Raw genomic sequence first — 15565 nt, 5'->3', positions numbered from 1 at the left:
TGTTGTTTATAAGTTACCCAGTCTAAGGCATTTTGTTATAGCAGCCTGAATAGACTAAGGTAAATCCCTTATCAGACACATGGTTTGTAAATATATATACTTTTTCTTTCTTTCTTTCTTTCTTTCTTTCTTTCTTTCTTTCTTTCTTTCTTTCTTCCTTTCTTGTTTGTTTTGTTTGTTTGTTTATTTTTGAGACAAAGTCTCACTCTATCACCCAGGCTCGATCTCGGCTCACTGCAACCTCTGCCTCCCAGGTTCAAGCAATTCTCCTGCCTCAGCCCCCTGAGTAGCTAGGATTACAGACACGCACCACCGTTGCTGGCTAGGTTTTGCATTTTTATAGAAATGGGGTTTCACCATGTTGACCAGGCTGGTCTTGAACTCCTGACCTGAGGTGATCCTCCCACCTTGGCCTCCCAAAGTGCTGGGATTACAGGCATGAGTCACTGCACCTGGCCCCGGTTTGCAAATATTTTCTCCCATTGCCCAAGTTGCCTTTTCACTCGGTTGGTTGTTGCCTTTACTGTGCAAAAGTTTTCAGTTTGATATGGTCCCATTTGCTTATTTTTGCTTCTGTTCACTGTGCTTTTGGTGTCATATGCCCAAGAAATCATGAAATTGCAAAGCTTACTCTCTTAAAGGTGCTTTTCAAACCATGGGGTTGTAAACCTATGAAATCATGAATTAATCTGGTAGGTTGTAACTGATATTTTTGTTTGTTTGTTTTGTTTTTGTTTTGTTTTGTTTTCTTTTTTTTTGAGAAAGAGTCTCACTCTGTTGCCCAGGCCAAAGTGCAATGGCATGATCTTGGCTCACTGCAACCTCCATCTCCTGGGTTCAAGTGATTCTTCCACCTCAGCCTCCCAAGTAGATGGGATTGTAGGCACCCGCCATCATGCCCGGCTAATTTTTGTATTTTTGTAGAGACGAGGTTTCACCATGTTGCCAAAGCTGGTCTTGAACTCCTGACCTCAGGTGATCCACCCACCTCGGCCTCCTAAAGTGCTGAGATTACAGGAGTGAGTCACTGTGCCCAGCCTTAACTGGTACTTTTTCAAAGAATAGGACAGACAGAATAGCACGGGATATAAAATGTTAATTGAGGTATCATATGTAGTATGCCTAAGCACTGTTTTAGAAACTTTTTTCCAGGTGTGTGTGTGGGAGATGGGGCAGGGTGATGGATTGTGAAATAAAGTGGATTTCTTACTGTGGGCTATGGCTAAAATTTTGAAAAACATTGCCCTACTCTCTACTGCACTTGGTCCAAATGAAGGCCCAACAATGCTGAAGATTTTCCAGTAATTACAGCCGAGTCAGCCCTTGGTGGGCTTCAGTGGGAGGAACACAAAGAGATCTGTGCTAGGGCACCTAGTACCATATTCATGTGGCAACTTCGTTTCTGCAAAAATAGAAAGTCAACTGTCACCTTAAGGGAATATTTTTTATTTGATCTTTTTTTTTTTTTTTTTTTTTTTTGAGATAGAGTCTCACTCTGTTGCCCGGGCTGGAGTGCAGTGGCATGATCTGGGCTCACTGCAACCTCTGCCTCCCGGGCAAGCAATTCTCTTGTCTCAGGCTCCCAAGTAGCTGAAATTACAGGCATGCACCACCACACCTGGCTAATTTTTGTATTTTAGTAGAGACGGGGTTTCACCATGTTGGCCAAGCTGGTCTCGAACTCCTGACCTCCAGTGATCCACCTGCTTCAGTCTCCCAAAGTGCTGGGATAACAGGCATGAGCTACTGCGCCCAGCTTTTATTTGAATTTTATTGGTGCTATTTGTTTTGGTTTGGTTCTATGGTTGTCTAAGTGCTCTAAGTATAAATATTTTATATCTGGTTTTATGCTTGTATATATTCATAAAAATAATTTAAGTCTACCATGGGGGTCTGAGAGAGTTTTCTTTCCTTCAAAACAAGGTGTCCATATATCAAAAGAGTTTGAGAAATACTGTTAAGCCTGTGCTGAGTTCAAAGGTGTACTACCAAAACCTTATTTGGAGAGAGGGTCTTCGCAGGTATGATTAGTCAAATTAAGATAAGATCATACTGGATTAGGGTAGGCCCTAAATCCAATGACTGGTGTCCTTATAAGAAGGCCATGTAAAGATACACAGAGGAAGGCCAGGCGTCATGGCTCACGTCTGTAATCTCAACACTTTGGGAGGCTTGAGCTCATGAGTTCAAGACCAGCATGGGCAACATGGTGAAACCTTCTCGACAAAAAATACAAAAATTAGCCGGGCGTGGTGGTGTGTGCCTGTAGTCCCAGCTACTTGGGAGGCTGAGGTGGGAGGATGGCTTGAGCATGGGAGGCAGAGGTTGCAGTGAGCAGAGATTGCACCATTGCACTCCAGCCTGGGTAACAGAGACAGACCTTGTCTCAAAAAAAAAAAAAAGAAAAAAGCAAAGATACACAGAGGAGAAGCACAGAGAAGAAAGTCACGTGACACCAGAGGTAGAGATTGGAGTTATGCTGCCACAAACCAAGGACTGCCAAGCACTCAGCAGCCACCAGACAGAATCCAGCAAGAAGCAAAGAAGGAAGGAAGGATCTTCCCCCTAGAGCCCTGAGATGGAGCATGGTCCTGCCCACACCTTGGTTTCAGACTTCCAGCCTCAAGAACCATGAGAGAATAAACGGTGTTGCCTCCACCAAGTTGGAGGCAATTTGCCACAGCAGCTCTAGGAACCACTCCAGGGGATAACCTGCTTCCCAAGAGGGGACTCACAAAAGCGCCTTCCTAAATGCTGGTCCTCCCAGCAGCTATGCCATTCCATAGCGTGGGCTTCTCAAGGGGAGACACCAAGGCCCAGGGAGGCTCAGTGGCCTACTCAAAGGGTCACAGCAAGTTGGGGGTAGAAAAAGGACCAGTAAGCAAGACTCCCACCACTCCCTCCCAGAGCTCGGCTCACTACTTACCACAGTGCCAGCGAAAACGTTCACTGCAGAGGCAGACTTGGCCTCCTTTATGCTGAAGTTTGGTTTACTGGGCTCCAACTCGGAGCTGCTGAGACTGATATTCCTCAGGTCTGGTACAGAACTGGAGGGCCTCGCAGATGTCGGCTTGGGGGAAACAGGGCCGGCCTCCTTCATGGGGGCTTCCTCGTGGAAGCTGCTGTCTGTTTCATTTTTCCTTTCATCTTGGATGCTCAAGAGCAAGTCAGGTGTGTAGGACACTAATGTCAATGGCTGGATGTACTGGGGAGGAGGAAACCACAACACACAGCCCATGAGAACCCAGCTCTATCCACTTCCAGATTCATCTGCACCCGGGGTAGGTACAAAGGAGATGAGGAGAAGGAAAGCAGTAGATAGCAAAATTATCTCTATCTCTATCTATGGGGCTCTCAACCTGGAATTCTGGGACCCTTACAGGACTCGTGCATAGCTTCACAGGGTCTGAGCCACTTGAAATTTCAGTTTAAAAACTGTGCATTTTGTACTTTCTGGCAAGAGATTCCATAGCTTTTATCAAATTCTTAAAGGGTTTGTGACCCTAACAAAGTTAAATAATATGAAACAAAAATCTCTGCTCTAATCCAGGTGAGTCTTTGAGACAAAGGAGATGGATTGAAAACTCAGCTGAATCTTCCCACTGAGCTAGAAGAGAGTGGTAAGCAGAGAAGGCGAAAACAGACCACAGGCCAACTGGGCAGCTGACCCACAGCCAGGACTGGTCCACGCTTTGCACAGAGGAGGATAGATCTAGCCATGATCAGCATCCCATGTAATGTTCTGAGAGTCCTGCTCCCAGAAGTTCTTCCCAGTAGCCTGCTCTCTCCACTGTGCCCTGGCCTACTAGAGGGGAGCATTCCAACCCAAGCTGCAGTTGAGGACCAGGAGTATATGCACTCCTGAAGCCCTAAGTAAGGTTCCCTAAATAAGGTTCGTTCTTAGCCTCCCAGCATGGCCTGGCTGCTCTTACTCCTACTGGAGGAGGCAAGCAGGACAGACCGGTGAGAGTCCTCTGTTGCCTGGATGGAGGGATTCTCTAAAAGATGCCAGCTCCTGTGTGCCTTCAGGGCTCCCCGCACTACCCCGTCGCTGCCAAGCCCTCTGTGTAGACCTTCAGTGTGTCTGGGCTCTGAGCAGTGGTCTCCTCAGCACCCCCCAACGGATCAGGCCCAGGTGGGGAAGGGTGCTGGCTACATGTGTTCCCCATGATCCGGGTTTACCTGTTTGGAGGCTTGGGTGGCAGCCTTGTCTTTCTGCTGCTGTTTTTGTTGCCAGCCCCTCACGCCCTTCTTTCTCACTTGCTCGCTTGCCGATTCCCCCTGCATCTCTACCTTCTTCTTCATTTGGAAGGGCTTTTTCTCCCGTTTTAGTCTCAGCTCCTGGATCAGCTGCCTGCCCATGAAGAACAAGTGAATGTCACGGGGGTTAGGGATGCGCTGCGCAGGCAAGCATTCTCCTTGAGGGATGGACATGACTGGGCGAAGAGGTAGCGAGTTCCACGTTCCCTTCTCCAACATATCCAGTCTGCACAAGTGATTGAAGGTTAAGGAGCAGGGTGTGGAGGAAAGCATCATTCTGCCAAGCATACCATCCCCTGTGTGGGAACAGCACCCAAGGAGAGATGCACAGTAAGGGGGCTATTCCCTAGTCCACCACACCCCTATCTGTTCCCCACTTCCCAGCAGGCCAGTTCCCATCCATGGCAGGTGCCGGGAAGAGGGTCTGGGTAGGAGGCTAAAGCCAAAGGATCTCATATTGGGCCATTTCATGTGCTGGGCCTCTGTAGCCAATGGATGCTGAGAGTGGACAAAAGGTGACATAATATAGCAGAAATAACTCAGTCTCATGAGTCAGGACACAGGGGAGTTCTGGTCCCTCTTCTGTCATCATCTTTATATGTGACCACTCCTCTGCTCTGCCCTCTCTTTCCATAAAATGAGCTGGTAGGAGAGGACTGGACTCAGTGGATGAGTCCCTCCAGCTCCTGGAGTTTACGCCTGTGTGAATCCATGAGGCAGCTTTGAGGGGGTAGCTATCCTCGGGAGTCAGTTTCTAGAAAGAGTTACCTCTCTCCACTTCACACAGGGAAACTTCCAATTCCTTGTCCTTGTGAGACCAGGGCAGATTTTCATCTGGCAACTTTCTGTTTTTGCTTTTCTTTGAGACAAGGTCTGACTCTGACACCCAGGCTGGAGTGCAGGGGTGCAGTCACAACTCACTGCAACCTCCACCCCTCCGCCCTGAGCTCAGGTGATTCTCCTACCTCAGCCTCCTGAGTAGCTGGGAGTATAGGCACAGGCAACCACGCCTGGCTAATTTTCCTTTTTGTTTTTTTGTAGAGATGGGGTTTCGCCATGTTGTCCAGGCTGGTCTTGAACTCCTGGGTTCATGCCATCCACCTGCTTTGGCCTCCTAAAGTGCTAGGACTACAGGCATGAGCCACGGTGCCTGGCTGCTCTGGCAACTTTCATGGTTGGGGACTCTCCCTGCCACTCCAGGCCAGTCAGCCAATAGATCACAGACAATCCCCAGAACCCCCCACCAACCCCATCCCGGATGTCTTCCTACCGGGCATACTCCTCCCGAGCCCTGGAAGCAACAGTATTTTGGAAGAGGGAGTTGTTGTCCTGGAAAAACTTCTCATACTTCTCCGAATTCAGACTGGGATAAATCAGTCGGAACCCTCCACAATTTTCCTTCTCATATGTTTCAGTTTTCTTTAACTGCATGGCTCGGAAACCCCTGACTTCCTCAATCCTGTTGGGAAGCAGAACATGGGGCTGTTGTCAAGTTTTCTTGGGACAAAGCCTGGAAGGGACATGCCCGAGCTGGAGGTCGTCTAGGGCCCGATGGAGGCCTTGCACATCATGGTGGCCAATCAGGGTTTGCTAAATAAATGCATGACTGTTTCCCTGAAAGGAGATTCTAGCCCTCCTGGGACAGCCCACGCCATAATACACTAAGAGCTGGTTAGCACAGTCTTTTTGACAACTCACCAAATTCTGTCCTGTTCCAAGTAAAACCCATTTTCCACTCGGCTTAGCTCTGACTAGGCAGACTGTCACCACCTTCCCATTCACAGTCCTGATTACCCTTCTCTACAGAATAGCTGCTGTACTTTTGCTGAATTTGAGGGCTTCCTGGATGACCTTGATGACCGTTTATGAGCTGCAATGATCTCATTCTTCCTCACAGCCCCCTGGGGAAGTGGGGGTCAGGTAGGGAGAAATGATAAGCCCCCTTTTACAGCAGGGAAACCCAGAGCCACAGAAATATCCAGGGCCAAATAATGAGGAGACTGATTCAGAGAAGGCCTTTAACCTGACAGCTGCTCCTCAACAGGACACTGCCTCCTTCTCGGGGAGTTTAGCGATGGCAGGACATGGAGAAAGGCATCCTGGAATCCCAGGCAGCAGACCCACTAGGCTCTGGGTCCAGAGCTGTCATTTACCAGCAGTGTGACCTTATAAAGTCAGTTCCCTTTCTGGAGTCTTGATTTCCTTGGCTTCCAGAACAAGGCCACACAGCACTCCACCCTACCTAGCTGCCCACTCCTTACAGGGAAGACAGTGCAAGTGCCTGAGAAACATGGTGCCATCCAAACATGAATGCTATTTACGGCATCAGTTCCAGAAACTCAACCCCAAAGGATTAGACTGGCTCTGCCCATGAGGAGTGCAGGGGGCTGTAGTGGGGTCTGAAAAGCAACAAAGGATCCCCTTGACTAGGCTCAGAGTCTCCTGACACTACAATCTCTCTACAGAATGGAAGCCCCAGTTACAAGGCAAGTGCTTCCCAGCAGGAAGCAGGGGATGTCAGCTCCTGGCAACATGGGAACATGGAGAAGGACAGACACATCTTTCTTAACGGTAGAAATAAACGAATGGTCTTATTTTTATGCTGGTAATTCCTAAAGCTTCACATAATATTAATTAATTTCTATCCATTATATATAGCTATATATCTGTAACTTAATCTCCTATTTCTAGGAACAAAGGAATATTCCAAGTAAAACTATTCAAACTGCTACATTCTGCCAGTATAAACTCATTTTCCAAATGGGATTATCATTTGTTAAAATGACCCCCCCCCAACCTCAGGCAAGATTATAATACCCTTCGATATGTATTATAGTGCCAAGTGCTTTGCTAAGCCTTTTATATGCATTATCTCATTTCATTCACCCAACTACCTTATGTATCATAGCTCCATTTCATAGAAAGATCACTGAGGCTCAGAAAAGTGACAGAAAGGCCACATAACTAGTAGGCTGTCGAGTCATAATTTGGACCAAAACAGACCGTTATTTTATTTATTTATGTATTTATTTATTTATCTGAGACGGAGTTTCGCTCTGTCGCCCAGGCTGGAGTGCAGTGGTGTGATTTCGGCTCACTGCAACCTCTGTCTCCCAGGTTCAAGCAATTCTCCTGCCTCAGCCTCCTGAGTAGCTGGGATTACAGGTGTGTGCCACCACACCCAGCTAATTTTTTTGTATTTTTAGTAGAGACGGAGTTTCACCAGGCCAGGCTGGTCTCGAACTCCTGACCTCAGGTGATCCTCCTGCCTCAGCCTCCCAAAGTGCTGGGATTACAGGCGTGAACACTGCACCCGGCCCGGGACAGACCATTCTTACTGGGAGCAGGGGAGTCAGAGAGAGAGAGCCCCCCAAGGCTGGGGAGTGCTACTGTACCTCATCTCCCGAGAACAACACTGCTGCAGGAACTGCCCCCGTTGTCTCTCCTCCTCCAAGACTTTCTTCTTGTCACAACTTTCCAGGTTGATCAGGACCAAAGTGTCATACAGCAGACCATCTTTCACCTCTTTATCCAACCGAGAGTCGGTGGAGAAGCTTGGAGAGTGGTTGACCTGTGAGGGCAAGATGGGCAACTGGTGACAAAGCCATCCAAAGTGAAAGCAGAGAGGCCGAGATGCCACCTCCAGGGTGTTACCAAAGCCCACCTCAGGGCCTGACTACCAAGATGAGAGGAAGGGAGGGGAGAGCATCTGGACTGGAGTCGCGGTGAAAAAAGGAGGAAGCATAACTCCCTCTAGTTAAACCAGTTTTTATCTCAGGCCTTTCTTCTTTGGGAGCATCAGGGCTACCCTCTCTTTGGTGTGTGTGTTCCACTCCATCTGGGGTGCATGTGTTCCCTCATGTGCACTGGGCATCCAGAGAGCAGAATGGAAGTGGTACTATCCAAAGGGACAGGCTCGGACACAGGAGGTAGAGAGGAGTGGCATTCAGGAGCCTGGCCAGGGTGGAGGGGAGACAGGTAGGAGGAGGGAAGGACTTATTCCTGCACACTGAAAAGTCTGTATTGTTTGGAGGCACCATGTGACATTTGCAGATTTCTAGAAGTTTCTGAAGGGCTTGCTCCTGGTGGCTCATTCTGCTCTTTGGGTAAGGGCTGCAAACAGGCACATCCCTCTTCCTCCCAACATACCTGGAAATAAGGACTGGGAATGGAAGAAGGGCAAAGCTGCAGGAATCTGACCTGTAGTCTCGGGTTCTCCACCCCAAAGTCTGACCTGTGTCACTGAACCTGGCACTAGCACCCTTTGCTCCTCACGATGCTCCCTGAAGGGCCACGTGAGAGGGCTCCTGGGGACAATTCTTTCAGGAAGAGAGGCAGCTGCCAGGAAAGCTTCTCCTCCTCCTCTCACCACCCATGGGTCTCGGGGAGGCAGGAAACTCACTACATGGCCCCCTACCCGTTTCAGTGGCAGTAGGCCCCAGGACACTCTCTGCTGGTGTGTGTGAACTGAGTAGTCCAGGCCCCTAAGAATGGGGCACAGTCGCTCCTGTCTGATACTGAACGTTGCCAACCCAGCTTTGACGAAGAACGCCCCTTTCTGGGAGACAACTCTGTTACAAAAGGTCGAGCTGTCTTTGGAATCACTCTGTGCCTGAGATCAGCACTTCCTTGTCTGAGAGGACCTCAAGAAGGCAAAGGAATTATCTAATTCCCAGCTGTCTACCCCCCTCTGGTGGCCACTTCTCAGCTAAGAGAGAAGCCCCAGGCAGCAGGCACCATGGGAGGAAGTGGCCTGGGAAGTTGAAACAATTCAGGTAAGCCAGGAGGGCGGAATCCTTGAAGCGGGCTGGCCCCAATAACAAGAGTCCATTTTCGCCCCTCGCCCAAACTTCCCTACCTCCAGCAGCCAGGGTTTGAGTCTGCGGTCCAACAAAATGTCGAAGCCCAGGACCTCAAAGCAGGCGCTGCTGAGTGTGTGGCTGGGGAAGCAGGTGTGGTAGTTATGCCTGACGATGGGGTGCGCCGAGATGAGGGTCTTGATGATGACGTCCTCAATATCCCTCCATATCTGCTCCACATTGTAGCTGTGGTCCTCCATGTATGCATTGAAGGAGGAGAGCTTCCTGGAAGGGAACCACAGGCCAGGAGGCAGTGTAGCTGACCTCTGGTCACCCGAGGCCATGGCATGCTGGAAACCAGAAACTCCTGGTGGAGACAAGCTCCAGAGCCAGCAGGGACGAACACCCAGGAGCCAGGGTGACACCTGGGCTGTGTCAGAGCCAGAGGAGGTCCCAGGAATCCCAGGACTACTCCCTCCAAGTCTTCAGAGTCCTGGGGTGGGTGCGGATGCAGTCACATAAGACATGGTCAGGACACTCTCACTGTGACCCACAAAACATCTATCAGCAGGGGAAGGGATGAGTCAAGAAACCCCCCCCCCCCCCCCCCCGACACCATGGTTTTACTTTGGCAGCAACGATTCCTCAGCCTCTGGTGTTTATTAGAAGCATGTGGGCAGCCTTTTAAGAACGCTGATGCCTGGGTCCCACCTCAGCCATCTGAGGGGATTCTGGCACAGAAGTCTTGTTTTAGGGCTGCCCACAAGGAAAAGGCACCCCAGGGCATGTCCACAGATAAGGTTACCAACTGTGCCAGGCAAACTGGACTGTCCCAGTTTTAGAACTGCAAGTTCTGAATTCCAGGAAACCCCTCAGTCACGGGCAAACAGAGACAGCTGGGGGTCGCCTGATCACAGAGGAACTCAGAGATGTCTACCTCACGTGGAACAGTTCATGAAGAAATACCTGAGTGGGTGCTCAGCCAGCTCTGAGCTGGGCATTACCGAGAGAGGACGGATCTCACAAATCCAAGAGGCAGTGGTGGGGATACACATTTGCCCCCTCACATGCACATACATGTGCACAGAGAGCCAAAGTGGAAGTGGCAATGTGGAAGGAGGAGGTGCAGGGGAGTGAACAGCAGAAATAATGAAAAAGACAAGAGACACGGCTCATCCAAGCAGTTTCAAAAGCTCACTAGACCCCAGCCCAAGGGGTCAAGAAGGAGGAAGCAGGGTCGGCCAGACAATGTGCATTTGATAAGGGCCTTTGGTGCATGCAAAGCCTCATGCAAGGAAGGGACACTAGAAACTGTCACCTCTGTCATGGGAAGCCTCAGGACCATTCAGGGAGTCAACACACATGTGAAACAACCAAGGATGCATTTATATAAAGACAGATAAGCCAAGGCTACTCAATATAGAGGCCACCTCCTCCACCTGCCATTGTCAGAAAACAGTGTTGCACATAAATGGATTTTCCAGATCGCTTTAAGCCAATTTTTTTCAAGTGGAAAAAAATGTATTTAATTTGCCTAATTGGGAAATAAATTTTCCTGAAATAGATTATATAATTCCCCAACAACATATAACATAACATTTTCTTGATGACTCAGGACTCATCACAATGGATATACTTTATTGTATAATTTCATAATGCCCAGTGGCGAGTCAATTCAATTTAATACCAGCCATGTGCTGAGCACACTGAAAGATGAAGATGGCTTGGTGTCTGCCAGAGAATCCTGCCAGGTTTTCAGGTTTCCTGTCTTCTCATTCACTGTGACTGCAGCACTACTCCTGAGTTTGTGCCCCAGTGGGGTATTGACAGGGAGGGCAGTTGACCTCAACTGCCAACTTTGGGACAGATGAGACAGTCAGTATGAGAAGCAGATTGTCTCAAAAGATGGAGAGGAGGAAGAGGAAAGGAGAAACAAAATGGGAGGGAAAGGAGGAAATAAGAACTCTGCCCAGCACTATGGGAAGAACCCCAAAGGCCAGGGCACCATTGTAACCCTCAAGGAGCGAAGCACAACTACGGACAAAAGGCAAATGTGCCCTGGGTAAAGAACAGCTATGGGCAATGGCTGATATTGACCATGAGGGCTGTAAAAACAAAAAAAAAAAAAAAAAAAAAAAAAAAAAAAAAATTAGCCAGGCGTGGTGGCAGGAGCCTGTAATCCCAGCTACTCAGGAGGCTGAGGCAAGAGAATCGCTTGAATCTAGGAGTCAAAGGTTGCAGTGAGCCGGGATCGCACCATTGCACTCCAGTCTGGGTGACAAGAGCAAGACTCCGTCTCAAGAAAAAAAAAAAAAAAGACAGTGCCCTGCCCATGGAGTGGATGGTACGGGCAGCATGGCTTAGTGGGTAAGGGCACCAACTCGGGGGTTAGGCAGCCCTGGTTTCAATCCCAGCTTCCTAGCTGTGCCACCCAGGGTAAGTTACTTAACTTTTTCACATCTCAGTTTCCTAATATGCAGAATAGGGACGATAATAATGCCAACTTCATAGTGTTGTTTTGAGGAGGATTAAGTGGTTTCAAGTATGTAAATTATCACTAGGAAAAGAAATGTCTAAGCTCTCCAGCCCTGGAGATGAGAAGGTAGAGATGGGGAAGTTGGGCAGGGAGACCAATTTGTAGTGCTGGGGTGGAGGCAAGGAGAGAGAACACACCCACACTGGGAAATGCTGAGTTGAAGACATCCAGGTGGAACTGAGGAGAGATGGACCTGGAGCCCAAGGGAGACAGGCTGAGCCCAGCAAGGGCAGGCGGAGGCCACGGGGGCAGGCGGCTGCTCCAGGAGAGAGTGGATGGAGAAGCACCGTGGGGTGAGAGGGAGATGAACAGAGGAAGAGGAAGAAGGAAATGGAAGAGGCAGAACAACACTTGAAGCCTTTGCAACCTCACCTTAGTTCTACTACCCCAAGACACTCCTCCATCACAGCCGAGGGCCCAGAGCCTGCTGTTGGGGTGCCAGTTCTCACTGGAGGAGGGAAATGAGAACCTTTCCATTCCGTGCCCTTAGGCTAACGAAAAATGACAGTAACCACGCACACTGTCTATGTTGCCATCACAAGTCATTTGAACCTCACAGAGACCCTGTGAGGTGTCAGGGCATGGCAGGGAGTCTCATCACATTCATCCTCCAGACCAAGAAGTGCAGGCTCAGAGAGATGAAGTAACTTGTCCAAGCTTAGTTGGCAAGTGTCAGAGCCGGGACTACAAGCTAGACCTCCCAAAGTGCCAACGCTCAGAACGCAGCAATGCAAGAGGCCCAGCTGGTGCCCACAGCCCAGGTGGGGAGGAGAGAAGGAAGTGGCAGAGCTTCAGGCAGCACAGGTGGCTGACATCTTCTGGAAAAGGGGGAGACTGCCTCCCACCAGTCTTCCACATCCCCTTTAAGCAGCCTTAACTTAGTGATTTTCCGTGTGCTTTTTGGAATGCTGCCACTGAAGGGGTCATGAAATGTCACATGCCTCTCTGATAGTCTGAAGCCAAACTGATAGCCTGTTCAGTGGTCCTTTGAAGCTTGGTGTGTTAGAAAAGAGAATGAGCTTTGGGGTCTAACAGACCTCACTTCTCCACCCAGTCTAGCAGTCACAGCTGTGGGACCTGGGTAACTCACGCAACCTCTGAGACTCAGTTTCCTCATCTGTAAGATGGAGATGGCACCTAACTCACAGTTCTCCACCTACAGAGAGCAGATAGCAATGCCTTTACCATAGTGTTGCTGTAAAAAATTCAAAAACAGGCCAGGCGTGGTGGCTCACGCCTGTAATCCCAGCACTTTGGGAGGCCGAGGAGGGCAGATCACGAGGTCAAGAGCTGAAGACAATCCTGGCCAACATGTTGAAACCCCGTCTCTACTAAAAATACAAAACTTAGCTGGGTGTGGTGGCGCATGCCTATAGTCTCAGCTACTTGGGAGGCTGAGGCAGGAGAATCGCTTGAACCCGGGAGGTGGAGGTTGCAGTGAGCCAAGATCGCGCCACTGCATTCCAGCCTGGGTGACAGACCGAGACTCCGTCTAAAAAAAAAAAAGAAAAGAAAAGAAAAGAAAGATTCAGCAATAAAAAATGCACAGAAAGCACCAAACACAGACCCCAACACACATGAAGCCTCAGAAATACTTGCTCCTTTTCCCTTTCCCCCTTCACCTGGTCAAGTTCACATTCTTCAGTCTCCCATTTTCTTAAAACTCAAATGAGACCTGATTAGACAATAACAGGAATGGAAAAGCCTGTCGTGAAGATACTGTCGTGAACCGCTCTCAATTTCCCCCCTTCTGAGGAATCTTCAAGTCAGCTAGCCACATGTCAGGGCACCGTGACACATCATTTGGGAATCTCTAATGGAGCAACACCCGGGGGAACACGGGCCAAGCAATGACTGCCTGGCAAGTCCTTCTCACGTGGCAGATCAGTAAATATCTGTTGCTTTGGAAATATCAGAAGGGCCAACTGTAATAAGGGTATGTTTTGGTGTGTGTATATATTCTGCTGGGGAAACAGCTCATGTTTATCTCTCCTCCTCCCAGCCTCCCAGGGTTTACGATGGGGCCTTCTTTTAATGATTAACAGCCAAGAGGGCAGAGACGAAGGAATTTGTTCTGGGTTGCGAAGCAAAGAAGTACTTTCTCAGACCATGTGACCCAAGATGGAAACACTGATGGGGACTGACAGGGTTTGGGTAGAATCCCAGAAAGCAGTTCTGAGGTTGGTAGGGGAAGGAAAGAAAAATGAAGCCTCTTCCTTACCTCTTACTGCCAGAGTGAGCGTCTCGACTGAAATTTGAACTGTGCTTATTAATGGAATAATTAGTCAGGTGCATGCAGATATCATCCTGGGGAAAGAGACACATATCTGTGGGGTCAGCTCAGAAGGGCAGGCCCCCTGCTTCCTCTCTGTGCCCTCCCATGGCCCCTGGAGCTTGAAGGGATGGAAAGAAAAGGAAGTTTTAGGGCTTATTTTGTGTGGCAAAATAGAGGAAGTAAGAAGGGGTGTCCTGCAGCCTCAAGCCTAAGAAACTCCAATTCCGCTGGGCGCGGTGGCTCATGCTTGTAATCCCAGCACTTTGGGAGACTGAGGTGGGCAGATCACAAGGTCAAGAGTTCAAGACCAGCCTGATTGACACAGTGAAACCCCATCTCTACTAAAAATACAATAATTAGCTGGGCCTGGTGGTGCGCACCTGTTATCCCAGCTACTCAGGAGGCTGAGGCAGGAGAATGGCGTGAACCCGGGAGGCAGAGCTTGCAGTGAGCTGAGCTTGCGCCACTGCACTCCAGCCTAGGCGACAGAATGAGACGCCATCTCAAAAAAAAAAAAAAAAAAAAAACAAGAAAACTCCAATTCTTTATGAGATTGGGTTGTGCACAGCCTGAGAAAAACTTCAGGAGTCCTGGGGATCCAGGAAAGGCGGGGATGGCAGGATTGCTCACCCATGGCCTTTTCTCCTTGAGTACCCCTGAACTGTGGTTCTGGCTTTGGAGTCAGGCAGACCTTGCCACAAGCCCCAGACTCACCTCTTCCTATCTATGTGACCTTGGACAAGTCCCTTATGCTCTGGGTTTTAATCTCGTCATTTGTAAAATGGGGATAACCATCCCTCTCTCTGAGCACTCCTGGGAGGGCTAAATGAAACCTGGCACATAGCAAGCGCTCAACAAATGACCCTCACAATGTCTTGAGAACGTGGATTTAACTAGGATTTTTTTTTTAATTATGCTATGGGGATAGGGTGAGGTAGTGTGTCTCCTTAGCTCACCAGGTTGTCTGTGCAAGGGCGGGAGTAAGAGGTCGTCGCAAAGCGGGCCAGTCCTTCATTGTACACAAAAATCCTGAGAGGGTCACAGGATGTCACCAGTACATAAATCCGTAGGTCAAACTTAAACCCATCAATGACAAAGGGCTGGAAGGAGAGAACAGAAGTCAGACATGCATTAGGGGAGAAATTTACACTTAAAAATCACTAGCTCCTGCCTTGTTTCCATGGAGTTGGCTCCAACATTGCCTAGTGTTGTGGAGGGAAGGCTTGTCCAGGGTCAGAGAGAAGAACAAGGAGACTTGCGCTCTGGGTCCCAACATGTGACCCTGTGGAGGTCACTAAACCACATTGTGCCTTGGTTTCCTCATCTGTCAAGTGACACGAGTAACCACCTCTAAGAAGTATCTTGGCAATTAAACAGAGAAACATTAAACAGTCCTCTGAGGCCGGGCTATAATCCTAGCACTTTAGGAGGCTGAGGCAGATGGATCGATCATCTGAGGTCAGGAGTTCGAGACCAGCCTGGCCAACATGGTGAAACCCCGTCTCTACTAAAAATACAAAAATTCACCAGGCGTGTTGGTGGGCACCTATAATCCCAGCTACTCAGGAGGCTGAGGCAGGAGAATCACTTCAACCCCAGGGGTCAGAGATTGCAGTGAGCCAAGATCACGCCACGTCACTCCAGCCTGGGCGAAAGAGCGAAACTCCATCTCAAAAAAAAAAAAAAAAAAAAAAA

General features: G+C 49.1%; 1 protein-coding gene across 1 annotated transcript in view; it reads right to left on the bottom strand.

Moving 5' to 3' along the window:
* Positions 1-15565, bottom strand: part of TTLL6 (tubulin tyrosine ligase like 6) — a 56989-nt gene that overhangs the window by 20503 nt on the left and 20921 nt on the right. Inside the window, exons 8-14 of the mRNA XM_017854053.1 lie at positions 14827-14970; positions 13817-13902; positions 9119-9344; positions 7656-7831; positions 5531-5719; positions 4183-4354; positions 2927-3205 (exon numbers count right to left, since the gene is read on the bottom strand). Coding sequence (XP_017709542.1) covers positions 2927-3205; positions 4183-4354; positions 5531-5719; positions 7656-7831; positions 9119-9344; positions 13817-13902; positions 14827-14970 — 1272 coding nt within the window. The remainder of the gene's footprint in view (positions 1-2926; positions 3206-4182; positions 4355-5530; positions 5720-7655; positions 7832-9118; positions 9345-13816; positions 13903-14826; positions 14971-15565) is intronic.

This window comes from Rhinopithecus bieti, unplaced genomic scaffold (genome assembly GCF_001698545.2).
Source record: "Rhinopithecus bieti isolate Rb0 unplaced genomic scaffold, ASM169854v2 scaffold_35856, whole genome shotgun sequence".
NCBI classification, from domain to species: domain Eukaryota; kingdom Metazoa; phylum Chordata; class Mammalia; order Primates; family Cercopithecidae; genus Rhinopithecus; species Rhinopithecus bieti.
The sequence above is the reverse complement of the archived record's forward strand: the minus strand, read 5'-3'. Positions and strand labels throughout refer to the sequence as shown.